The sequence below is a fragment of the Strigops habroptila genome, chromosome 7, assembly GCF_004027225.2.
Source record: "Strigops habroptila isolate Jane chromosome 7, bStrHab1.2.pri, whole genome shotgun sequence".
NCBI classification, from domain to species: domain Eukaryota; kingdom Metazoa; phylum Chordata; class Aves; order Psittaciformes; family Psittacidae; genus Strigops; species Strigops habroptila.
This window is the reverse complement of record NC_044283.2, coordinates 28,755,957-28,781,674: the sequence shown is the minus strand read 5'-3', so window position 1 is coordinate 28,781,674 and position 25,718 is coordinate 28,755,957. Positions and strand designations below refer to the sequence as shown.

Sequence of the window (25,718 nt, the reverse complement as noted above, 5' to 3'; positions counted from 1 at the left end):
CCTTATTTCTTTAGTTGAAGTGCCAGTTCATCATTTCTTACCTCCCAATTTCATGCAAAATATTCTTCAAGCTTCCATCCAACTCTATCAAATTAGTTTCACCAAGACACCAATCTCGCAGTCACCAAAGCCGCTCTAAACAACCTCTTAGCTTCTTTTTCACTGACCATGTAATAACACAACTTCTAAAAAATTCTCAGAGAATAAAGCTGTATAAAATTAGCAGCTTCAATTCACAATTCCCAACTTATACTCGATACTTGGAGAAAGAAGCACATTCAGACTTCTCTGGCTCCACAAATAAGGTAAAAGTCAAACAGGGGATTGCCGAGTTAGCATAACCCTGATGTAAAGTCTTAGTGAACCTACAAAATGGAGCTCATAGCTGAAAATGCAGATAAATTCTTACTACTATGGACCTACTTGAACATCAGAAAAACATACGCAAATAGTGGGGTGGTCTTGCAGAAACAAATAATTCCCTTTTCAGAGTAGCTCTTCAGTCCTACAAGTAATCCTTAGCTTACAATAACAGTGCTGTTAGCCAATGTCCCTTTCATGCGAAGCCTAGTTGTACAAGATTGTACAACAGCCACATGTAGTAGTAGAGTCATGCCACTGAAAATACTACTTGCATTCAAAACTACACTGTGTCTCCATTCAGAGGCTGAATTTCCCTACTCACACAGATAACAACAGACGTTCAAGCAAAACAATCGGATAATTAGTTGGGATGAGGTTATATACTCCAGACTTAATTCATTCATCTCACAGCTTTAGTAGTTCTTAAGGTATATACTGGATTAAGACCAGGTTAGGTAACTGCTCCTCTTCCTCACAAATCCACCACAGAGCAGGAAGCAACAGACACTCAGACCACCTGCAGAGTCCAATTACTTGGTTTGTGTTCTGGGTTTTGGGGGGAGCCCTTGTTCTCTCCCCATGTCCCTCGGATGAACATTTATTTATCAGTGCTAAACCAAACAGGCAATCATTTTTCTAGCGCTATCAGAAATTTTTCATATGAGGTCCACTAACCCTGCATATACACTTCCATGACTGAACGCATAAACAACCATCCTAGAAATAATAATTGCCAGAAAAAGGCAGGAAAAGCCCCACTTTTAATTTCAAATCTGCTACCTCAAAGTGCAGGTGTGAACCTGAGCTATTATACAGCAGCTCAAACATGGAGAATTAAAGTCCTAGGTCTCAGGAGCACAGGTCCCAGCCAGCAGTGGCTCAGCAGGCAGAAGAGCTGGAAAAACCCTTTGCCCTGGACACAGAAGTGCCTCATGGCAAGTTAGAGGCAAGGAGACCTCTGATTCACAAACCCCTTGGATCAGAGCCAGCAACTTTTGGCACAGGAGAAGACAAAGACATCTGAGGTGGTCTCTTGGGAATGTCTTTGGCAGACTTGACTGCTGTTTCCCACAGACCACAGGGTACTTCAGTGACACATTACATGAGTGGCATAATACAGCAAGAGCGCAGTGTGGTATACCCACTCTGGCACTCGGTTCTCAGATGAGTCAGGGAAGGCTGCAAAAGGAGAAGATCAGGACATTCTTCTCTGGCAGCAAGTTCTCAGCCTGCGCCCTGCCAGGGAAGGTACTGTGTAGCCAGGCTGGGATGGACCCTGAAGCCCACCTTGTGCCACCACCAAGGAGCATGGCACCGGGTAGGTCACATAATCCCTACCATAGAGCAAACACCAGTGAGTGTTTCATTACACAATAGGGCAGCCCTCCTCCACCAGCACACACAGAGATGCTGGTGATGGCCTGGCCTCAGCACAGAGCAGGCAGTAGGGGAAGCACACCAGCCCAGTGGCCCAGTCGTGCACCCCATCCTCCAGCAGCAGCCCTGGCAGCACCACTGGGTCAGCATCGCTGATGCCTGGATGCCTCTGAAAGCACAAACCACCAACACAGCCCCTGCCCCTGCCCCACTGCTTTCAGCAACAGAAACCCAACGGGACACCTTGGCTGTGTGAACACAAGTGCCCTTGCAGCCAACAGAAGCTTCCAGTGCACAAACTACATGTGTGCACGGTCAGGGAATGCTCCCTCCCCAGACCTCACTGCAGCCTTTGTCTCACACACACACCTCAGCAGGGACATGCTCTTAGCTGCTCCCAGGGGTTACTTCATTCAAAAGCCCCAGAGCTACGTGGAGAACAACCTCATTTACTTGCCCCTGAGGAAATGCCGAGCCAGCCCGGCTTGCTGAACCGCTCCCTACGCTTCCCTCCTGGGTATTTATACAGTGGATTAATGACACACGGGGTAACTGTAGGCTCCAAACTGCCCAGACAAAACCGGCCTGTAACGCTCTGCGCAGCCGGGCACTGGGCTTCTCCTTCCCAACCCATTTAACCAGCCAACCCTATGGCACAAGGGTGTGTGAAGGTCAGAGGTAGGGCATCAGCAATAGGTTTGCAGAGGAAGGGGACACATTGGAGGTTCCAGAGCATAGATTAGTGTCGTAGTCAACCTACTAAATGAGTGTGGATCTGTCAAACTATCCATATCATTTTGATGTGTGCAAATACGGACAGGTGCTGCAGCAACAAACCCTTCCCCTTCTGAAGTCTGGCTCTTTAGTCCTACAAATAACCATCATCCATTCCCCTCTTATTCAGAGCATAGTATTGCACAGTTGGACTGGATGGATAATAGCAATGCCTGAGCCAGGGAAGGGGATATTTCTCAAAAGCCAACATCACTTGCATTCAAAAACACACTCTATGTCTCCATTCAGAGGCTGAATTTCCCTACTCACACAGATAACAACAGACGTTCAAGCAAAACAATCGGATAATTAGTTGGGATGAGGTTATATACTCCAGACTTAATTCATTCATCTCACAGCTTTAGTTGTTCTTAAGGTATATACTGGATTAAGACCAGGTTAGGTAACTGCTCCTCTTCCTGACAAATCCACCACAGAGCAGGAAGCAACAGACACTCAGACCACCTGCAGAGTCCAATTACTTGGTTTGTGTTCTGGGTTTTGGAGGGAGCCCTTGTTCTCTCCCCATGTCCCTTGGATGAACATCTATTTATCAGTACTAAACCAAAGAGGCAGTCCACCAGCATCTGCTTCTTCCAGCGTCACTGGATATTTTCCACATGAGGTCCACTAATCCTCTACACAAACTCATGTGACAACATATAAACAAGCATCCCGGAAATAATAATTGCTAGAGAGATTACGAAAAACATGATTTCACATTTTTTGCAATGTCTGTGACTTTCACCTGCTCTTTCCACTAGCACTTATTCAGGTTAGGAGCACAAAATTTTGCACCACTTACTATAAGTACTACCTAGCAAGTTCTTAGAAAGTCTTTAAAGGTGGTAAACAACACAGCAGAGCATGACTCCATCCATAGGCACAAGAAATATGCTACGTACCAGAGCAAAGAAAGGCAAAGGGAACAAGCACAGTGGCACTCTACAACAGAAGGCACAACACTCCAGTTGAAACCATACTCAGATTTCAAGACAATCTTGCTATGGTTCCTTTTATGCAGCCTACAAATTCTCAGCAAAACAATTTACAAACTGAACTGATGCCTTGTGCAAAGAATTCCCACAATGTAGAGGGTTGTTTGGTTGGGTTTGGTTTTTTTTTGCCTTCTGAAAATAATGTATCTTCAAGAAAAGTATGGCGGTACAAGGACAACAGGTTGTAAAAGCAAGGACTAACAGATGTGCGTGGTATTATGCACCTGAATATTGCTGCCTTTAAAAGTGAATTAAAATGGTGCCTAGAAAGATGGGAATGACTTTGTATTTTCCTTTTGAAGGAATAATTAACAGAAATCTGCGAGTTTAACCAACAACTTGTAATCCAGTGTACTAATCCCCATAGCATATGTCCATCTGCTATCTCTTGATCCTTCCTCAGAGAGCTAACGCCTCGCATCCGAGACTGCTCCATGCCTGAGGCATGATGGGGCTCTTCCAGGCCCACTGTTGGTCCTGTGCACTCCAGGAACACCAATCATAAGCACATAACCATAATCATGACACTAACACTAATAATTTGGGAATTGGTTCTGTTGGCAGGACGTATGCCAGGGATTGTAAGAGATACCCAAGTGCCAAACCCCACAGGATATGCCATCTGCTGTCTCCTCCCAGGGCTCCATGTTCACCTCAGGCAGGACTAGACTTTACCAGTCATCAATGGGATTGTAAATTCTCTGAGCCACAGGATGGAGGAACCTATTGTCACACCTCCACTGACGGTTTCCAGGTGTGAGTGTGCATCCTTACTCTGTTATCTGGGCATGCCCCACCCTCTACCTCCTTATACCTTGGAAAAGGAGGTGGACCTCAGTGAAGCCCACCCGACCACAGAGACCCCACAGGACAAGGGGAAGAGAGGAAACCCATCCTCTGCCACTGTGGCTCCTGCAGGCTAGTGGGGGCAGATGATCCCACTGTTGGTCACATGCTGTGGATCCCACTGCCAGTCAACACTCCCCATACACTGCGTAGACAGAGTACCACACTGGGGTTCTGGATGATCCTCTAGAGTTGACCGCTAGGGCAACTAGCAGGTACTTATATGCTAACAAAATATGTTGATAACGAAAAATACTTTATAATTAAAAATATTAAAAAAAACCCCAAACAAGCAAAATACCAACAACAACAACAAAAAACCCCAAACATTTGCAAAGTTCAGAGTTGGACAGCCCAAGATCCATTTTGGATGTCCGAAAAGAGTCACTTCCACTACCCTAGCTTCTCTCTGCAAGATAACAAATCTGAGCTAAAAACTACAATGCCAGGATCACTCGTGAACAAGACTAGGTAACTGAAAAAAAAAAAGAAGCAGAATGTATGAATATATTACAAGCAGCTTCCTAAGCCCTAAAAATGAAGGGAGATGGAGGAAAGAGGGGGAGCACAGCAGTTGTGACTTTTGCATGCAGCAGGAACATCTGGAAAACCAGGCTGGAGGAATTAGAAAATGAAACAGCTCTAGATAATACTGATAGGAAATGCAGGTCAAATTGCAGGGATATGATTAAGGACAGCAGAATGTTCCTGTAACAATTAAGGGATGTGCAAACAAAAAAAGCTTTGGCTAAGGAGTGCACTGTCCTGGGAAAAAAAATACAGTTTATGCTGGACCTTCTCAGCCTCAGCTACAACGCTGCTGTAGCACGGAAAAGCACATCAGGTGCAAGTCCACATCATGCTCACAAGCAACTGGAAACCATCTCCAGCTGCCAAGCAAACAAAGGATGTGGGACTGCCATGGAATAAGATGAAGAGTCAAGCTCTGTGGATTTTATTCCCAGCTCTGCCACAGATTTCCTGCACAACCATAGGCCAACAGGTTAGTCCCTCTGCGGTTGCTTCCTCTTTCAACTCTTATCTAAACATTAAAAGCAGCAAGAAGTTTGTGGCAGCTTTGAAACACAACAGATTGCTTTCTCTGCTTTCAGAGAAAAACACAGAACCCCTGCGTCTTATCCACACCCTTCTACACAAAACTTATCTCAAACATGGCCCAGGACAGAGGCACAGCACAGCTCCGAAGTGCAGCCACACCCTGCCCACATCTAGCACCAGCCTTTCTGCCCAGCCCAAGAGAGTGGCAGCCACCTAACAGCAGGTTCATTGCTACCCAGCAAGAGCAATCCCTCTCCCTGGCTCTCCCAGGGCCGGGACACACTGTAAGGGCATGGCAGGCTCTTCTCATCTTCTGCCTCCTCCCACTGTGGTTGTCCATAACCTTCATAGTCATCAGCAGTCCCCATGTAAGCTGTACAAACTGCACAATGAAAACAATGACCTGACTGTGACCTGATCCTGACCATGACTTCTAAACCAGTTAACGTCTTTCTGTGACAAATGCACCAAGAAGCTAAACTACAAGGGACAAAATGTCCACGACTTTCATTTAGATTGCGGTGATTGGATACAATTAGATTGCTTTCTTTTCAGAGCCTGTTCATTCTGGGCACTGGGATCATTTCAAGTGCTATCATGCAGACCTTGGTCACCGCATTTTTCAGTTTCTCATCTACAACAACATGAGAGAACAGAAACAAGAGATATGCTTTATCAGTTAAAGTAGTGGCACTGTTGTAGATGCAATGGTCTGGGGATATCTGCAAGACATGGCTTGCAGGGAGGTAATATCCTCTTTCAGCATACCCAATGCTGCTGGAAAAATGAACATGTTTTCAGACACACAAATCTCCCACAAGTCTGAAAGGAAAGCAGAAGCAAAACCGTCTCTTTCACACCAGTGCTAAAGTCCTAGCCAGAAGCCTGCCAGGTCTTCTTTACAGTATTAGTTGCTCTAATTGAAAGGTATTGCCCTTCCAACTCTGTCTCTTACTTGTTAAATCCACTATGACACTTGACATATGCTATGATGGAGATTAATTTCAGACCTTTTCAATTATATTTTCTTTGTCCTGACATTTCATGCCCTAAGGAAACAAATAAAGTGTCAAACTTTCATGTTAATCACACTGAAATTACTTTCATTTACTCTGATGAATAAAATCTCCCAGATTTTTCAAAGATGCTATCACATGCTTACTTGTTCTGTTCCACTTCACTAGCAGACACTCTCCCTTACACTAGATGAAAAGTTCTGCAATAGCAAATGTCAATTTTAAGTGATTCGATCCGAAAGCTACATCATATCCCATTTCAGCTAGGCTGCAGGGGAAAAGGCGGCCTGCAGTATAGCCTCTTACTTCACAAAAGAAACTAACCATTCCAACACCCATGCTAGTGTCTTCCTCAAAGAAATAGACCAAAAAAGAAAAAGGACGTGATTGTCCCTTGCAGCGCCACAGAGTCTTGTCATATGTAAATGCCACAAATCCTTGCTGAGAGGAAATACTGACCAGCTCCTTTGCCCCAACTTCATCTTGGCGACTGAAAAGTAACTTAACTGTCACTGGGCATGTATTACAGGGTCTAGACTGATTAGGCTTCCCTGCAGAACTAAGTGGTTTTTTTCTAACCCATCTAACAGAGTCAGTGCTATCTGCTAACCAACAAACTCTTTAAACACTGCATGTTTCCCAAGCAGAAATGCAGAGCTCCTGTGCTCGTGCTTGCTCTGAAGTTTTGGGTCCTCAAAGGCTGTGTGTTACTAAGCAGAAAACTAAGCAGGGAAGAGGATTTGTGGGGACTTTGACATTTACCCAGCTGCATGAGGGCAGCCACTGTCTTCTCGCCCAGCCTTCCCCTGACTTCCATACACTCTTCACCCTGAACGGGAAAGGGGCAGAGGAAGGGCACTGTGAAGGGCAAGAGGAGGGAGCTCACCAGCACAGCACTCAAAGGCACAGCCAAGCCAACTCCATCTGCAAGCAGCGTGAAGGAGAAACAGGCATCCCCCAATACAAAGAGCAAGTATGGAGCCAGCCAGCCAATTCCCATCCATGGCAAACTCAAGAGAGGAAGTGGAAGGAGACTGAAACAAAGGTTGTCTTTATCCTCTGTGGAGGCATGACTATGGGGAACCACACAGGCAGCTGGACAGTGGCTGTGGCTGAGACGCCCCTCTTTGCAGTGACACCCCATGGGAAGCTTTCAGCTCCATGGTTTGGGATTGCTCCACATGGACATACATCACTAAACACTCACGCCCTGGAACGGCACTCCACAGGACAAGTAAAAGGCACTTGTTGCTTACCCCTTGCAGGGAAAACAGGTCAGGTGTCTGAGGAGACAGCCAGCTACACCTAAAGAATGGTTATGCACCCCTCTGAAGGAGATGTGGTTAATCAGAAACAGCCAGCATCAGAAGCAGGTGGCAAGAAGACAAATCCAGCCAGCTTCCGGCCCCCGCACATCCCACTCTCCAAGAGAGACATTCACAGGATCTTCAGGCAGGACAAGCATGATCACCTGGGCTGATCCCCTGCCTGTGGGTGGAAGCCAGCAGATCCTCCTGCAGAGGGTATGAGCGCAGCAATTAGCAATGTAGCTAATTGTACTTCCTTATTTCAGAAAGAGGCTTAGCAGAGCAGATTCTGCTCCTGACTTCCAAAACAAACATGTGAGAGCTGCCCTACACATACCAGTGCAACCCTCCTTTAAGACAGGGGGCTAGGGGAAGTAACTGCACCTTCCAGAGACACAGACACTCCTTCCTCTTCCCCCAGCCACTCTGTTTTCCCTTGCTGGGGCAAGGAAACTCCAGCCATGCAAAGCCAAGCAGCTTGCCCTTTCTGACTGGCTACCTCACTCTGCAGCTAATAGAGGCATGTGTCAAAGGCAGACATGTAACAATATAATTCTAGTTTAGCACACGTGCTAAATGACCACAGCAAGATCAAACACCGTACTTCTTTCCATGGCTGGGTATGGTATCTTTCTGAATCCTCTTTTTCTGTCAAGTCACGGCTTCAGGGCTTTTTCTCTTCTTTTGGAGTTTCTTTTTTGAAGGAGCACTATATGGACTATAGCCTTCAAGACACTTATCTTGAAACAGTATGAGAAACAACCTGTTCTAGATGATTAATTCATTTTATTACAGCATGTTGACACACTATGGTCTCTTATACCCGAACTTCCCACCACAGAAGGAATTTACAAGCAATGTAAATTGCTTGTAAAACGAAACCAAACCCAAAGCATCACTGACCTATCAAAGTTTTTTTAAACTTAGAATGGTCTAAGCTTAAAACAACTACCTGCTAACTCTTACCAAAAAAAAAAAATACAGAGGACAGACAACTATATATGTACGTATACACACACAAATAGGATTTGCATAAAGATTGAAACTGTTTGCCACAACACTTGTCAGCACTGAGATTTATATATTTAGACTGATCCTTACGCCTACTGAATTATTGCCTTCTTCCCTCTAATTTCAAAAATTACTTATTAACCAGCTGTTCCCACAGTTAGTTTTATCAGCTCTTAGACACATAAATAAACAAATTATGAAGTAAGTATGGAGAATGATTAGCAGGAATGAAAAAGCACATTAATGCACAGTGTATTCAAATTCAGCTGTCATGCATCCAGTCTATTCCTTTAATGGCTTTTTCTCCTCACTTCTCTGCTGACATTTACATTAAAGGTGCAGTATCTTTCAACTTCCATTTTGAATGAATGTTCCTTGTAATGAGCAACATGGGCTTGAAAGTGTGTTTTCTGAAATGCAGCGAAAAGGTAGTTTTAATGAAGAGAAATGAGAAAACTACAGAACAGTGAATCGTTTTGCAATCTGAATTAATGCCTATTTGGAAAAGGCTCAACTGAGAAAGGAGATGTAAGACTTTTGGCAATGCGAATTCTAATTATTTCAAGTCTTGGCAGTAATTTTATCAAATAGTAGCAATTTCATTAAAAGGTGCACTGGTAATCATCTGCATAAGGTCTCCAGAGGGGAAAATATACCGATAATTGCATAATTATGTTATCATTGCTCTTATGATGGACCACATTAAATACCACAAAGAGAAGTGCTGGTTTTCACTTTCTCCAGATATTTAGTTCAGTATTTTTTCCTAGAAGATTACAGCAATAAACCAGATTTTCAGATTAATAAACATGGTCATCAAATTTTGCAGAAAAGACACAGCTATCTTTTATGTCCATACCACTTTGTATTCTCTTTTCCTTCACTGGAAGAACTGACAGACTCATGAGAAAAATGCTGGGTTTAGTAAAAAGATAGCTAAAGCATTTCTATAGCTCTGTTACTGAAATACAATTCATTGCATCCCATGTCATGCATCCACATGGCACACGGATCCATTTAAGAAGCAGTTTTGGGAATATTTCCATATTTGTCCATATAATGAACCCCATCTATTCAGTGATTTTCAATAAACCTGCAGTAAGTTAGATTTCCCTTGTCTAACTAGCTCACAAACTTTGCTACGAAGATGTTGGTAAAAAATTATTGTAAAAGCATGGCTTTACAGACAATACCAAATCTAATAAACATATTTTTAATGGGGGTGGGGGGCAGTATATACTTTGCACATGCCTTCTGAATCTATAACTAGGATAACTTCTGGAGGATTCATCAGCATGTTCTTTAGAACCTCCTTGGGTGAACAAATCTCACCTCAGGTAATTACACTAACACCTTGCAAGATCTGTCACTGATATTGTCTTGTAAGTGCCTTAAATACAGATATTCTGATGTATTTTTGAAAATCCAGTTTAATTTCCTCAGTCTTCTCACAAGGAGATACATAATTCAGCCACTGTACTTAATCTCCAACATCAGCAGAAGTCACAATTGTACATTTTGCTTGAAAATTGTAGTTTATTTCCTAGTTTATTAATAAGCCCTGTCACAAACTGCGTATACATGGCATACATACAGGTAGATGCTTATTGAAAAAGTGGTCTTTATTCCTACCCCTGAAGAGATATACAAGAGGGCATGGTGCTGTGAGCACAGCTTGCGTACCTGCCTAAGCATGGAATGCCATTTCGGCATCCCTTCTGATAGTATCTAGTTTATGTATGGAGACCAGACACAGAGGGTTTTCTTCTGCTTCTTCCATTTGACCTCTTTTATTGTGCTGCATACCTCAAATCCTAGGTATGATGATAATTAGCATTACTGCAGAGTCAGCAATTTTATGTATAATACCTGGAAGTCAGACGTGCTATGAAATAGGAAACTTCAACAGCTTGTGTTACAATGAACACTACTGGGAGGAAGCTTTTATTTTGTTGAAGATCACATAATTTCTTTTCAAAGTTAAAAAGTTATGTTCATTCAGGCATAGAAAGCACTTCTATGACATATAAAGCAAACAAAGAAGCAGCAAAAGTAAAGAAAAGAATCAGGCAGTCACTGAGCCGCAGAAAATGAATGCCTCAGTACCAGGTCCTAGTGCAGAAGAGCATCTAAGGCATACGAACAGAACCACTTCAGGTAAAAATACCCTATTAAACTGCATATTTAATATTACATTAAAAGTACTAATGTAGCATTTTTATAATGCACATTTTCCTTTTAAAAAGTAAAAATATTCAACAGTGATCTTGAAAATACAATTACATAAATTTAAACTTACAACTCCTCTAATCATTAAAAAAATTAAAGCCAAAAAAAGTTATTCAAGCCATACATTTGCTGCCAACATTTTAAAGACAATCAAACTACTGAATTCATGGAAGTCCGTAGCTGAGCACCTCTAGGCAGGTTGTGCTGCAGCAATAAACCAGCCTTTGGTATCTGGCACTTCCTAGCAGGTCCAGAGAAAACTATTTCTTTATTTCAGTTCATTCAGTATGACTCAATTAAGCAACTAGTCCATTCAAAGAGGAGCTACTGATCATGAGTTGAAAAAAAAACCATGAATGTTTTCTTTCCGTTGCCATTCTAAGAACAAAAAGAGGATGAGATGAACTAGTTCTAAAATTTTTAGAGCACAGTGATTAGAAACCACCAGTTTTGACTACAGATAGGCCTTTCAGTCATTAATTCTTTATTTCAAAACATTTCTCAACGAGCTTTTTTCTTCTGAATTGGCTGGCTTCTGTGTGGTGCTGTTTATCTAATGGAAGAACATTTCAGAATTCTTGTTTCCTTCATTGTAATCAATGCAAGTCATCAGTAAAAAAATGAATTATCTAATACAAGAAATGTCAACACTTTCTATTTTCATACTAAACATAAACATGAAGAATCAGAATAAGTGTATATATAACAACCTACATAATTGCTTAAATACAGGCACAGTGATTAATCAAAGTAAGTGTAACACTAACTGCAAAGTCTACAGTTAATTAAAACTCTGTCTCAGTGGTAATAAAGGAGGTTAAACCTTTCTTTACAAAATGATTAAGTACAAATGCAAAACAGTTAAAATGAGGCTTACTGTTGGCTGATTTAAATCATGATTAAAATCAGATTTACAATGCTTTGAATCAAATTGAAGCACACAGTACATGGGGAGGTAACTATTTTGTTAAACCTGGAAAACATTTCTTATCTGGATTCGGCCATCAATTTTACACATCATATCTGGAAGAAATGCAAACAAGTTGGAGAGGACTGAGAAGAACCAGAGGAGGAGGAGTTACAAAAGATACACCAAAGAAAAGGCTGAGAAAGGTTAATCATTGACAATTAATATAACATCTTTGAATTTTCTATGTGTAAAATGGTATTATAAAGAAGATGATAATCAGCAGTTCACTATATCCACCAGAGCAGGGAAAAAATAAAAGGATGGAATTAAGCAACCAGCAAAGCAGATTGGGTTAGGTATCAGGAGAAGTTTTTGACCTTTAACAACTACTTTTGTACTAAAAAAATGGGTGGTAGACTCTGCACCACAAGTCTGCCTTAGAGCAGATTAGAGCAGTTAGTCTGACGCGGGGGGATAGGAGGCAACAGACCAGATGAGCTCTCCAGGTCTCCTCCAGCCTTACTCTTACAGTTCTGTGGGAGCTTCCCAAGACTTGCTGTGTCTCTCAGAAACCCAGCTGCAGGAGGCAGGTGAATGTGTGAGAAAGTCACATTTCATTCAACAAAGAATAAAGTTTCCAGTCCTGAGGGCTGTGGACAAAACCTTCAACACATGATGTCAGTGCAGTCATTAACTCCTGAACAAAAAACAGATTAAGATAGCCAAGTGCAAGTTTTTAATCTCCTGATACCATTCAGCAGGAACCTAGTTACTTCTGAACGGCCTAGGTATGTGAATACCCAAAATACTTCTATTAAACAGCTCACTGGGACCTTTTCTCCCCCCGCCCCGAAACATGCAGGCTCTGAATGACAGCTTATAACCAGCAAGTGTGATTTCTTTTTCCTGTGTGGCTTTTGCACAAAGCCCTTCTTTAAAAGATGGACTTCTCTAAAAGACGGGCTCCACTCCATGTCATGAGGAGCACGTTCACCCAGCATGAGCAGAGGAGCACTACTCAGCTTAAACGACAATTCCTTATGGGAAAAGAAAGGAGATGTAGGACTAACCTAGCATTTGCCAGGTTTCCAAAGAACCTGTAAGAGATACATCTCTCTGATTTCCAAATTTCCCTGCCCCAGTTTTCATCTCTTCTTAACTTAAATCAGCCCATGCATCCTCTTTATCACCTAGATTTACAACCATCAGTGCCTAGTTGACCAGAGAATTCTTCTCCATGTTGGGTATTTAATGATTATGTTACATGATTACGGACTCAACTGTCAAGATGACATTTAAAATCGTAGACATTTAATGCTGTCAGCCCTCCGGTGACAAACCCCCCAGTAGCTGATAATGTTACTAAACGATGCTTCATTTTAGTTACAATTTCCAGGAAGGATCCATATGGAGCAACCCGGGAGCTGCATAGCATGCTAGCAACATTAGAAACTTTTCTGTTATTTACACGCCTGATTACTGTTAAAGATAATAAAGAGCCTTACGTGCTGTGCAAAAAAAATCTGTTGCAACATGAAAAAGATCATTAAAAATCCATTTAAAGATACATCTGAAAACCTATGTTTTCAGAATAAATCAGTATAATCCCCAAGAGTAAATCCATTGAGAGATTAACATTTACTGTGCTTTCAAATTGGTATACCCTAGAAAACAGGAGTCGTGTTTTCCCTTCAAACACAGATGTTTACATTCCCCTTATGCTTTTATCACTAACGGCAGCAATCTTGGCCGGTGGACAAACAATACTCTTCAGTTGTCATTAGGTCTGGCAACCAGCCAAGGAGACTGCTCACATGCCTAAAACTATGTTCATTTATGACTGTTTGCAGGATTAATTGTCAAAGAGGGTCCTTTCGGAAAAAGCCCTTCTAGTTTCCTAAAAGTCACTGAAAAAGCCAAGCATGGTACTTCAGTAAAATAATACAGAAGAGTAATAATGATTTTAAAAATCCTTTTATGCCAAGTCCTAGCAATTTGTATGTGCATTCTCTTCAGATTTTTTTTTTAATAAATGTCCAGAAAGATGTAACACACTGAATTCTGGATCACCACTTTCATTAAATGCCTTTAGCATCAGCACTCATCTTTCGCCTAAGATTACAATGAATACCTTAAGCTCTATTAAGGCTGAAGAGCCTCAACCATGGCAGATGTGTTTCTGAAGGACAGAAACAACTGCAAGCTCTTTCTTGTGCAGGAGAATATTCAGAAGACATTCAGAAATTTAAAAAAGACAAAGTTCTACACTTAAAGTGAGAGGGTACTTACAGTAAATGCAATGCATTAGGATATTAGACCTCATTTCCTCTAGCCATTCTCTGAACAGCTGAAAGAGACTTAAGGAAATGAGTCAAAATCCTGGAAGATGTTTGTACTAGATGAAAAAGAAAACAACATCTGTAAAATCATGTGTCACATACATAGAGCAAGACAATGTGCAAAGCTTGATCTCTGCAATGGCATTCATCTTCATGGGCAGAGAGAAAAAGCTGAAAACTGGCTTAACCTTGAGCAATTACTGCCTCTCTTCTACAAGATTGATATGACATTAGATCAGTTGTCATGTATTGTAGGTAAACGTTTATGTTGTTGAAACTCTCTGATGCTGTGTGGTTCTTGTTTTATTCAGAATTTGCTATTCCTTACCTTCAGATTACACCAGAGTGTTTACTAGAAGTTCAGGCTAGAAAGCAGCTTTCCTTCAAACTACAAATGCAAAGTATTTGGTATTTAATTTGACAGCTCTAGGTATGCCTTAAAAATCTCTCCAGTAGCTTGCACTAACAACAAATATAGTTTAGACTACCCAAATGATATAGAGGTATCATTAGAGTCTCGCACAACAGACCAGAGAGAGAGAAGGACAAGTTTCACAAGAACTCCTACCAACTGGAACATGACTCAGAAGTTCCTCCTAAGACCTGTCCTAGCTCATGCTTACGTGTGCTAAAGACATATCCTTTCTGATTCCACCTGTGTCCTGGTGCAACATGTCCCTTGTGGAGGTGACTCAGGATCCTTTGATGAATCCAGGCACCTGCACAGAAGCATTACTGTTTGGACAATCAACGATAGGTTTCAGGGAGGGCTGAAGCAAGGTGGAAAGCCCACAGGGAGCCAGTATAACCCAACGATACTACAGCTGCAGTCATCTGTTGACGAGAGGCTCTCTCTTGCAAAATGAGCACATGGGAATGCCTCCAGTCTCTGTGAATGGTACTTAAACAGGATGCAAATGGGAGTCTCACTTCTTGCCAAATGTATCACATTCTTTATTATAAAGCCTGTAGAAAAAAATCACACACTTGCTGGGAGAGGGTTCCCAGTTGTAAAGGAAGGAAAAAGAGTCAAGTATTGAGCAATCTTTGACACTTCCATTCTGCCCCGGCAGTGCCCTTGGGCCATGCTTCTGCACAGGAGAATCTGCCCTGGCATAAGGGAGGGAGGAAAGGAGGAGAGGGCAGAGACGGAAACAGGGGAGTAGGGAAGGCATGATACTCAGATGGTTTGAGGGGGTCAAGGCATCGACTGAGTGACAGCAATCAGAATCCTCATCAAGTTCAATCGTCCTTCTTCAAGCCTCCTCCCTTGTGGCTGACAGGTAGAAGGAAGCATCATGAAAACAGACAGTCTTCCCTCTGGGCACAGGGAGAGCCTCCTATTACTCTGCAGCTGATTGGAAAAAAAAAAAAGGCTGTACTGATGGATGCTGAAAGGAACCATGTCCAGTCTTCCATGACCACGAGATGGAAATGCCACCTACGCCCTGGCACAGTACTGGGGGTGGGGTGCAGGGCAAGCCTCTGGGGAAGACAGCAGAGGTACAGAGTAAAGATCGTTCCGGAATATCACATTAAATGAGGACTAAGGCAATACCCAAATGGAAGGAAAAGTGGAAACGTATGTTAGGGTGCAAGAAAAACAAAAAGCAGGAAGGGGCTGTGGACAGAAGAGATGCATGGTTTACCCTCTGAGAAGCTACATTAAGGTCTTTTTTCTACATCCTCCTTCCCTGTTTGCAACCAAAGAAAGAAGCTCTTGACTAAAGGCCAAAGAAGAACACTTAATATAAATCTGTATAATGATAGACAACAGGATTGGTCTCAATAGGGACTGTAGGAGATCATCCAGTCCCAGCAGCTGCACTGAGGCAAACCCAAAAGTAGCCCAGGGTCATGCTAGCTCCAGAGCAATCCACCACAGCAGATCAGCTCTGTCCTGCTCCTGTCACTTCTGATGTCCCCTGCGCCACTGCCAGGACATGAGCCATCACTCTGATACCTCCTCCAGCGCAAAACCAGCCTGGAATATTCCTATATCTGTGTGATACACAGATGATGCACACACATATCCGAAGACAGTTGTCATTTTATGCCTACTACACAGCGTATTTTTGTCTACACGTTTGTGTGATGTGCCCCTGAGGTGAAGTCTCCCACAGGTAAGTGTTGGAACCAAGAATCAGAGGAAGGTTCCCTCCTTACCTCTCCAGTACTCTGGAGCCTGCATCTCATGCCACCAGTCTGACCTGTTTCTCAATCTTCTCTTAAGGACAGTCTAATCATATGATGAAGAATAACTTTCAAGAGCAGGCAAGAAATACATGAACTAAAGACAGTTAGTGGGTATTAATAATTTCAACATGGGTTTTTCTATATATATATATATATTTTGAGGAATAACCTGTTGATAGAAGGCTTTCCCACCCCTGTGGCCACTGCACTAACATTTTGCAGGCATATGTGGGTATTTCTAAATAGGAAAGTGCCCACGTTGGCAGACATCACACTTAAGTTCAGATTATCAATAAACAAAAGGGACCAAACCCAGAAAGTTACCCAAACAAAACCATTAACAAAAATATTTATAAATCAACTACTGCCCCCTCTTACATCCCAAAGCGAAATGCTTAAAAGAAGCGTGAATTGTCACTACTGTTAGTTCCTGGTACGTTAGTTTTGTTTGCTCCCAGCAGCATGGGCAGTGGCTCGCAGAGCCCTCCCTGGCTGCTCTCTCCGTTGGTGGCAGCGGGTGTTAAACACCTCGCATTGTGCTTTGCTTTCTGGGATCCTCAGCTTGCTGTTAGTTAAGTAGCAAAATAACCTTTCGTGTTATTCACTTTCAGACTTCGGCGCCCAGGGCCAGATTCCTCCCTGGGTGCAGCTCCTCGAACACTAGTAGCGACCTCCTTAGAGCACCTTTCTCTGTAGACCTCTAAATGCCTCCTAAGCCTACAAACTGCACTACGAGCTGCACGGCGACTGCGAAAGCCATGTGCAAAGTTGCCCAGCCCTGCAGTCAGATGCTGTGTTTAAAATCACAATCCCTGTGCGCTAGGGCTGCAACGCTGGGCAAGGAAAGCCCCTTTTGTCAAGGAAGTGGAAGGGAACCTTCCAATTTATGTCCGACACACTAAAGTTTCAGCACTGATACACCTTCCTAAGGCCAGAGCGACACTGCTCGCCTTCCTCTTCAACGCGGAGCACCGGCAGTGCCGGAGCACAACGGCTCTGGTGCCCTGTCCCGCGGTGTGCCGTCTGCCCAGCCCCTCCGGACCGCTGGGCACCGACCCACCGCCGGGGCGCACCGAGGTACCGACCCACAGCCGGCGCGCAGCGGGTTACCGATCCGAACGCCCGGCCCCTCCCCGGGGAGGCTTCACCGCTGCTGGGTAGCGCTGGACACCTGACGGCGGCGGCTCGTTCCCTGCCTATTGTTCAACGAGCACTTAACGGCGAGGACTTTTTGTACTGATCACCAGATAATTTATTGTCAAAACAGCCCGGCCCGGGGAGGTGTGGGGGGGTTCCCTGCCGGCCCCTCTCCCAGCCCCGGATAACCGCGCACTGCAAACAAAGGACTTATTTCCCACCACCACCCCGGCGGGGCGTCCCGTGAAGGCAGCGCGGGGCGATGCCAGGGCACGGCGCGGAGCTGCCGCCGCGACCCCCGGCACGGCGCTGCCCCCGAAGTTTTCCCTGCAGCCGCCCGCGCCTGCCCCGGCCCAGCGGAGCTCCGCGCCCTCCCGCGCCCGCGGCTCCCACCTGCGAGGAAGAGGCTCAGCAGCAGCAGCACGGCGTGCGCCAGCTCCCAGGCGAGGTACGCGCCCTCCATCCCACCGCCGCCACCCCCCGAGCCCGGCGCGGCGCGGCTGCCGCTCGCACCGCCCGGCGCGCAGAGATGCCCGAGCCCCCGCGGGAGGGCTGCGGAGTACAGCCGGCTCCGCCTCCACCGCCCGCCCCGCGCCGTGCCGCGCTGCGCGGCCCCCCGTGGCGCCCTCCGCGCCCTCGCCCCGCCACCACGGGGATGGGCGCAGGTGGGGAGAAGCCCACCCCCACCCGCCCCATCCCCGCCTCCCTGGGGTGCGTCCTGATTTGCCCCTGTAGCGCTTACTATAAAGACCCCAAACACCACCCCCCTAAAATAAAATGGTTTAAAACATAAAAACCCCAGTGGCCGAATATGCACACAATGTTGTAGTGGGGGAGAGATCGCCCTCCTCTCGGGTCAGAGTACTGCCGTGGTGGGCACCGGCAAGTGCTGTGAGGAGGGGTCGGAGCTGTGGGGCTGGGGAAGACGGGGGGTGGGAGGGACAGAACCTTCTCTGATAGCTCCTTGAGGTGTCATAAGAAATTTTATGTGCACCAAAGGTAACGTTTCTGCCCTGGCTCTCAGCGCTGGGATCTCAGACTGTGTCCGCGCTGGGCTCTCATCTACTAACGGTCAGTCAGAGCACCAGAAGTGAGACTTAAAAGAATATGCTGTGACACAAGAGGAAGGATTGAAAGAACTGGCTGGTTTGGTGTGGAAAAGAGAAAGCTGACAGGGAGATTGAACATGGAAAAGGTTCTTGCAAAGAGGATTGTGAGCAATTGTTTCTCATGTCCCTCAAGGGCAAGATAAAAAGTAATCCATTTAGTTCCCAGGAAAAAAAAAAAAAAAAAGCTTAAATGTTAGAAAGCACTTGCAAAGAGTAAGGAGAATTTAGTCTACAAATGTATTGTGGAGATGAGGTTGTGGAATCCCACAGAGGGAGTTTTTTAAGCACCGATGAGACGACTGACAAGGAGGATCTGGGAGCACTTGCTTCTGTAGTTGCAGAGCTGCTCTTCAGGCAGAAATAATGCAAACTACAGAAATGTCTTAAACACAGCTATGTCAGTCAGTGTCACATGCTGCTGAGGTGCAAGAAATGTATATGGGTGACCCAAGCAAAGGTGTCATCCATGCATTCGCCAGCTGCCCTCTGCCCAGGTATCCACAGGCAGCACCCTAGCAGGCAGATGCACCAAGGACAAACTGAATGCCAGAAAACCCATACCTACACTTCTGCATGTGCAGGAAGAAGCAGAGGACACATGCCAAAACCTTCACCCGTGGAAAAGCATAAATGTAGACTTCTTGAAACGTGTCGGTACAGATCAGAAAAGTTATTGAAGGTAAATTATTCCTTTTTTTTTTTTTTTTACTTTCTTCATCTTCTCTTCTTTTACACTCCTGTCAGATTTTTTCCAGGGTTAATAACACTGTCCCGTATGGTCCAGCATGAGATGAAAGTCTTATGTGTTTAAAATGGCTCTCTCTCCATTTCTTTACTCTCTTTCATCTCTGACAGCCAGTCTCTTTTGATGGGTGAATCCTTCCTCTGCTGCAAAACGGCGTACGTTCTTGTTAGCACACCAACAATTTCAAAATCAAACATCATTTTAAAATCATATTTCTCAGTAGGTGCTAGCCTTATCAAATTAATTCTAGGTGGAGGGGAAAAAAAAAAACCAACAGTTTAATACTTAATTTTTTAGTGTACTCCGGATTTTCCAGGTATCTTTGGGTTTTGTTTTTGTAGGAGAAAAAAAGGGAGTTGGAATTTTTTCCTATAAATACATGGAGCGTTTACAGTTTAATTTCTTAAAGATGCAAAGGCAGAGCACAATATGCTATGAGAGGTTTCCACTGAAACATTATCAAGGAACATGTGATGTTGTTATTGTGACAGGTTTCTTCTCCCTGTTGTTCTTGATTAGTGCTCTTTCAGTTAGTGACCTGCCTTTATGTCCTGCACATCCCTGATCACATGAAGCCAAAGTCCGCATGGCCTTGCATCATGTGCCTTATTTCCACGAGAGTTAGCTGTATGTTAGACATCTCAAAATCAGAGTGGCAACAATATTCTCCATGTACTTTGCCTGATTATAAATAGCTACAGTAAGTGGGAAACAAAGGTGAATTGGTTTTAACCTTGCCACTTCATTTGTTTTTAATAATCATAACGATAAACACAGTTGCTCTTTCCACCTCTGCATTGCACTGAATGCTGTAAGTTCTCTCATCCTTATTCTGTTTGCATTATAGACGAAAAAGAAAGTTTCTTAAGCAGTGGGGATTCTCTTAGGTCTTTTTTTTGTCTTTGTCCAAAATAAGTGAGCTTAAGCCAGAAAGGGTCTTCTTTGTGTTTGCAGCCAGCCTTACATGCTCCTCTCTTCAGCTGTCACTCCGGTACAATGGCAAGTATATTAGGACAGGGAATGCCATCTTTCCTCGTCGTCTGATGGAACCAACTTGCAGTAGGTTGAGATTTTGTGGGAGAGACAAGAGGGAGATCTGCAGACTTTGGAGACAATGGATACAGATTTGGAAATAAGAATGATAAGCTTTGAGAATTATGGAAACCCTGCATTTGGAAGGTTCACTTCAGCTTGAAATCCTTGAAGTGATTTAACATTTATGGACCAGTTCCTTTGAATAGTCAATTCAAAAGATTGCTGTTACACATCCATGGGACTGCTTACTGGAGTAAACACTGAATAGGTCGATAATATTGGTAAGATTAAGCTGATGTCATTGAACAACTGGTGCCCTAATGAAGAACTTACATTATTTCTGTATCTGAATGGAAACACATTTTGAAATTAGCCGATTTGGTGGTTTCAAGCAGTTTATTTGTCAGGGCTATGAAAACCTTTTCATTCTAAATCTTTACAGCATAAATAATCTGTGGAAACTGTTATCTATGGCATGGCATATCTAATGAAAATAGAGGAAAATACCCTTCTGATACAGCCAATCAATGCCAGCTGGAATCCTTCCTGATAACCCTATGATAACAACTTCTTCTGTAAGGTTACACTTTCCTTTTTCTGAATTGCAGATTGATAGATCTTAGTCCGGGGCACTACTGTTCTCTATAAACTGGCAGCCCCAGCAAGCCAGACAGCTCGAGAATTAACTCCTCTGTGATTCCTGAATGCTTTGAGAAATTATGAGAGTTTGAAATGTGTATTAATCTACCAGTGTTGTTGTAATAGCTTTCTAATCATTGGCGTAAAAGTTTGTTAAGCTTTTTAGAAGTGAAAAGCAGTTAAATTTCTGCCTTGTGCATTCATCTAAACCAGCATTTCTGAAGAGTGTCTGTCAGTCATGTCATATGACCACTGTGCAAAAATATATACTCGGCACTCTGCTGTATCTTAATTTTAATTGACAAAACCATAGCTGTGAATTTTATGAGCCTCTTGTTTATTAATAAAAAAAAAAAAGGTGAAATCTGCTGGTCTAAACTGTTGGTACAACAAGGTATAATCTGGCTGGATCTGTTTTCTAAAAGCCTTGAGATTTTGGGACGTCCCATTGCATTAACTCATATTAATTTCCAGCCTTCTACATCCTCACACTGACATGTGTGAGGTCACACCTATAAGGTGGAGTGTAAGGTCACACCCATAAACACTTGTGATTACCCACCCATGAGGGTGGGTAAGTGGAGAGAACTGGTAGTATTTGATAGGCATATGTCTTTAAGGCTTCATCTGTAGGTGGTAGGATTATAATGTCTTCATGCAGTTTAACTGAAGAAACTTCTGCTATTTTTAGCAGGGACGACACTAAGACAAAAGCAGATAAAGTGGACACCTTTATCTCATTCCCTCTGGAATATGAGACTTCAAACTGAATCCATTCAGTCTTACTAAAGTAGGAGGTATCTCTTATTCCCTTTTAATCCAGTTTTGTAAAACACTCAAATCCCATTGTGCCCGTGATCGTAAATCATCATTGCCGTCCTAGTTAATTAAAGATTTTTCCAGCATTGAATGTCAAGAGCATAGATATAATCATCATTGAAGCTTGAAATGTGTGCTGTTTTTAAAGACATCTTGTATTATCACATGCATAGCACACTATTGTAAAAACTGCTTTATCAGTATAAGCTTAAGTGGAAAATAAAGGCTCTAATCTTCTTGATAGCATTTTTTGTTAGGTTATAGCCTGCAATCTTACTAAGAAATGAGATTTGTCTTTATGAACTGCCAAGTATGGTTCTTGCCTTTATCATTTGCTGCTTTATTTGCACAGGCCACTGTTGAGAGCTGACTCCATGCATCAACTTAGATCTTTTCAAGTCTTGGTTTGTCTTATTTCATTTTGTTGCCTTTTTTTTTTTTTTTTTTTAGAGTTTTAATATCAAAGTAATTGTGGAGAAACAACTGATGTGGCTTCCTCCAAAGCATTCTCCTTTCCCAGCTTGCTGCCCTTCCCATCCTTCCCTGGCCTTCCCACACATGGCAGCTTTGGGTTGCGGATCTGAAGAGCCTTGTCCTTGCCCTCTCTGCCTGCTCCCAACAGGATATTAGTGCCTTGGTTGCTGAAAACATATCCAGGCTCTGCATCTCGTGACAAGAACTAACTTTGCTTTGCAGTTCATAGAGAGTCCTTCTGTGTTTTCTCACAGTGCTTTTCCATATCTGAAATCTAAATAAATGGCTAGAGAGAGGTTTTGTCAGGCGTTTTTCTCTGAGGTGATTAAAGCCACATGAGATCCACTTGACTCCGTTGGCATTTTTGTTAAACTGCACTAAGTTGTGTATTAATTTAGGGATCAAATAAGAAGAAAACTTACCAAAAGCAAAAGAATCGCCTTGGTTGAGATTGCATATATGTCAAAAGTCTGATGTGGAGTACAGGGTGCTTGTCTTGCCTGTGCTCCCTGAGCAGATAAACTGAAAAGTTTGTTTTATCATGTCCTGTTTGTCTCATCATCTCTCAAATTATCTTTCTTTAACCTATTTTAATTTACCACCATTTAGGTGTGTCAAAAATTGCTTGGATCCTTTTTAGCCTTCCAATACATATTCAAAGTTCTTTAGGTCCCATTTTGTTTACATCTTTGTGTAGTTTGCAGAAAGGCATCGGTTCCCCTTTATTCAGCTTTAAAACTTCCTACTAACCTGGGTTGTACTTTGTGGGTGAGTGGCCTCTCTTGACTCCTTCTGCCAGTGCTTCTCTCACATGTCTGGCCTGGAGCACTCAGCCTTTGTCAGGGGAGCATCATATGAGCCTCCTGCTCCCTCCCGGTTCCATCCTCAGTGCCCGCTCTGCCCATCTCCTTGTACAGAGCAAGGCGGATTTGTCACAACCCTGCCATCTTGTCTGGAACAAGGATATCAGTGTCTGGCCTTAAAAATGACTGTTATTTATTAGACTCAGAGCATGTTAGAGAAGACGGTTCTTAAAATAGTAAACGGGCTGCACATGTGACCCATTTACTATTTTTCATAGAAAGACCAAGAAGCTGGTCTCCCTAGCTGCTTCTTGGCAAAGCTTGGCTCAGTTTCTGCTCAGTTTTGTTCAATTCCCATGATGGCCATAGGCAACTGATCTTCTTAATAAGCAAGGCACTCTTTAGTTGGCATCTCTGTCTCTGAGTGGGTAACTCACAGCTTTGGTAAAGCAAGGCTTGCAGTTTGCTGCAGGTGGGTTAAGTATCCACAGAGCTAACAGCTTCTCCATTGCCTCTCACTTCTGTCTCTGCAACTTTTTGAGTAACACCTACTAAACTAAAATGCTGTAGATTATGTTGCCCTTCTCTATAGGGTAGGTAACCCTTACCAAGGCAATGCTGCAGTGTCTTAGGGTACCGCACAGCAGGTATATACTTATTTACGTTTTCATTACAATCTATCTTCACAGTTCTTGCTAACCAAAAGTCTCTAAGAGATTATTTTCCTGTCAGTCTTATTCCAATTTCATATGGCTATCTTGTACTGCCAGAGGCCTTTGGGGCTTTTTTTTTCAGCTATGTGAATTTGCAAATGCAGTGTATATTATAATCCCGAAGCTCACAGTGCTGATAGACAGCTAGAAAAACATAAACACCACCGGGAGAGTAAAGGGTAGTTAAAGGTGCCTCCCCATTAGGAAGGTCATGACCATCACATTTATCATCCAATCGTCTATTTTGTTCACCTGTAGAAGTTTTTTTTCAGTCTTTTTGATAAGAGTTTTTAAACTGGGATGGTGCAGTCACCTTCGGAAATTTCTGTATGTAGCCTGTTACATAGTTTAAGTGAGCTTTTGAAGACACTTTCAACCACCTTCCCAGTGCATGCTGGCTGCCTGGGATCCTGGGAAGGCCTGGAACTGGAACTGCCCCTTGATTCATTTCATAGAATCATAGAATGGTTTGGGTTGGAAAGGACCTTAAGGTCATCTAGTTCCAACCCCCCTGCCATGGGCAGGGACACCTTCCCCTAGACCATGTCACTAAAGGCCCTGTCCAACCTAGCCTTGAAAAAAAATGTTTTTAATAATTCAATTATTAATTTTAATTTATTAAGAATTATTATTTTTCATAAGTCATCAAATGCAAATTTTGAAAGTTTGTCCAGGCTGGGTAGCCAGAAAGAAAAAATCAGTTTGTGAAGATGCCCAGGAGTAAATATGGTATTTTGTCCCTCTGAGACAGGTGTTGTAAAGTTGCTGATATTAATGAAAGCATCAAGCTTTAGAAAGCTTGTGAATTTGGATCTAAAGAGGCAACATTCTATCAAATAGAATATCTGCTTTTCCTTTTTTCTCCTGCTGTTCTGAGTTTTAGCAGATTTAGTAGGGCCATATCAGTTCAGTATGCTCAAATTCAGCCAAACGAGTTCCAGGATGTTTCCTGGGGCCCTTTTCCTATTCTATCTCAGTCCTTTTATGGAGCTGATATTGAAATGATGCACTGCCCAGGTGTGCAATGTTTATCTAGATATTTCTGCGCATTTTTCTGTACGTATCTGTCTGCTATGCAACATAAACAACTGCGTTAGTGTAAAAAAAATATATTTTAAAGATCATATCTGGTTTTGTCTTGATATGTTCAGACGGTTCCCTCGTGTGTTGTTTCTGCTTCCAAATTCAAGAGCATTGCTGGCAAACCCCTAATCACAGTTGCCGACCATGCAGACCAAAGCCAGTCTCCAGCTTGTGAACAGGTTCCCATGCTCAGAGGACTCTGCTGTTGCACCAGGGTGTGTTCTCAGAGCTCACCGTCTCTTTGCACCTTCAGTGGAGAAGCCCTGCCTTCACTTCAGCCTATTTTAAATCTTACAGACGTTTGTATCTCACAGTCTCTCTTCCCTGTCCTAGGTTCCTTAATTAACTGCCTATGGAGTCGTGCTGTCACCTGGCAGCACACAGGACCAGTTTGGGACTGGAAAGTGTCCAACTAAAACTGAGATTTGGGATTCTTTGGGGTTCACATAAGAAATTATGGAGCATCCCTTTGCCATCTGCTCCTTGTTGGAAATAATGCAAATGTAAATGTCAGCTTACGAGCCGTTACCCCTCTAGGCATACAGCCTTTCTTGCTGAGGGGATGTGCCTCCACTGGGACTAGGCTTTCACAGCTGATAGTTTCTGTGTCTGCCTCCATCCTGAACTACTTCTGTGTGTTTGTCACATTGGTTTGCAAGACACTGGCCATGAAATAGGCTTAGGACAGTCCTGACCCTTCTCTCCCTATTTCTGTCCCCTGCTGTGGCACTTTAAC

General features: G+C 43.3%; 1 protein-coding gene across 1 annotated transcript in view; it reads right to left on the bottom strand.

The window, feature by feature from the left end:
- The window catches only part of KIT (KIT proto-oncogene, receptor tyrosine kinase), a 54,344-nt gene extending 36,261 nt beyond the window's left edge, over positions 1 to 18,083 (bottom strand). Inside the window, exon 1 of the mRNA XM_030492708.1 lies at positions 17,956 to 18,083. Within this exon, the coding sequence (XP_030348568.1) occupies positions 17,956 to 18,025 (70 nt within the window). The 5' untranslated portion in view covers positions 18,026 to 18,083. The remainder of the gene's footprint in view (positions 1 to 17,955) is intronic.
- Between the last annotated feature and the right edge of the window lie 7,635 nt (positions 18,084 to 25,718).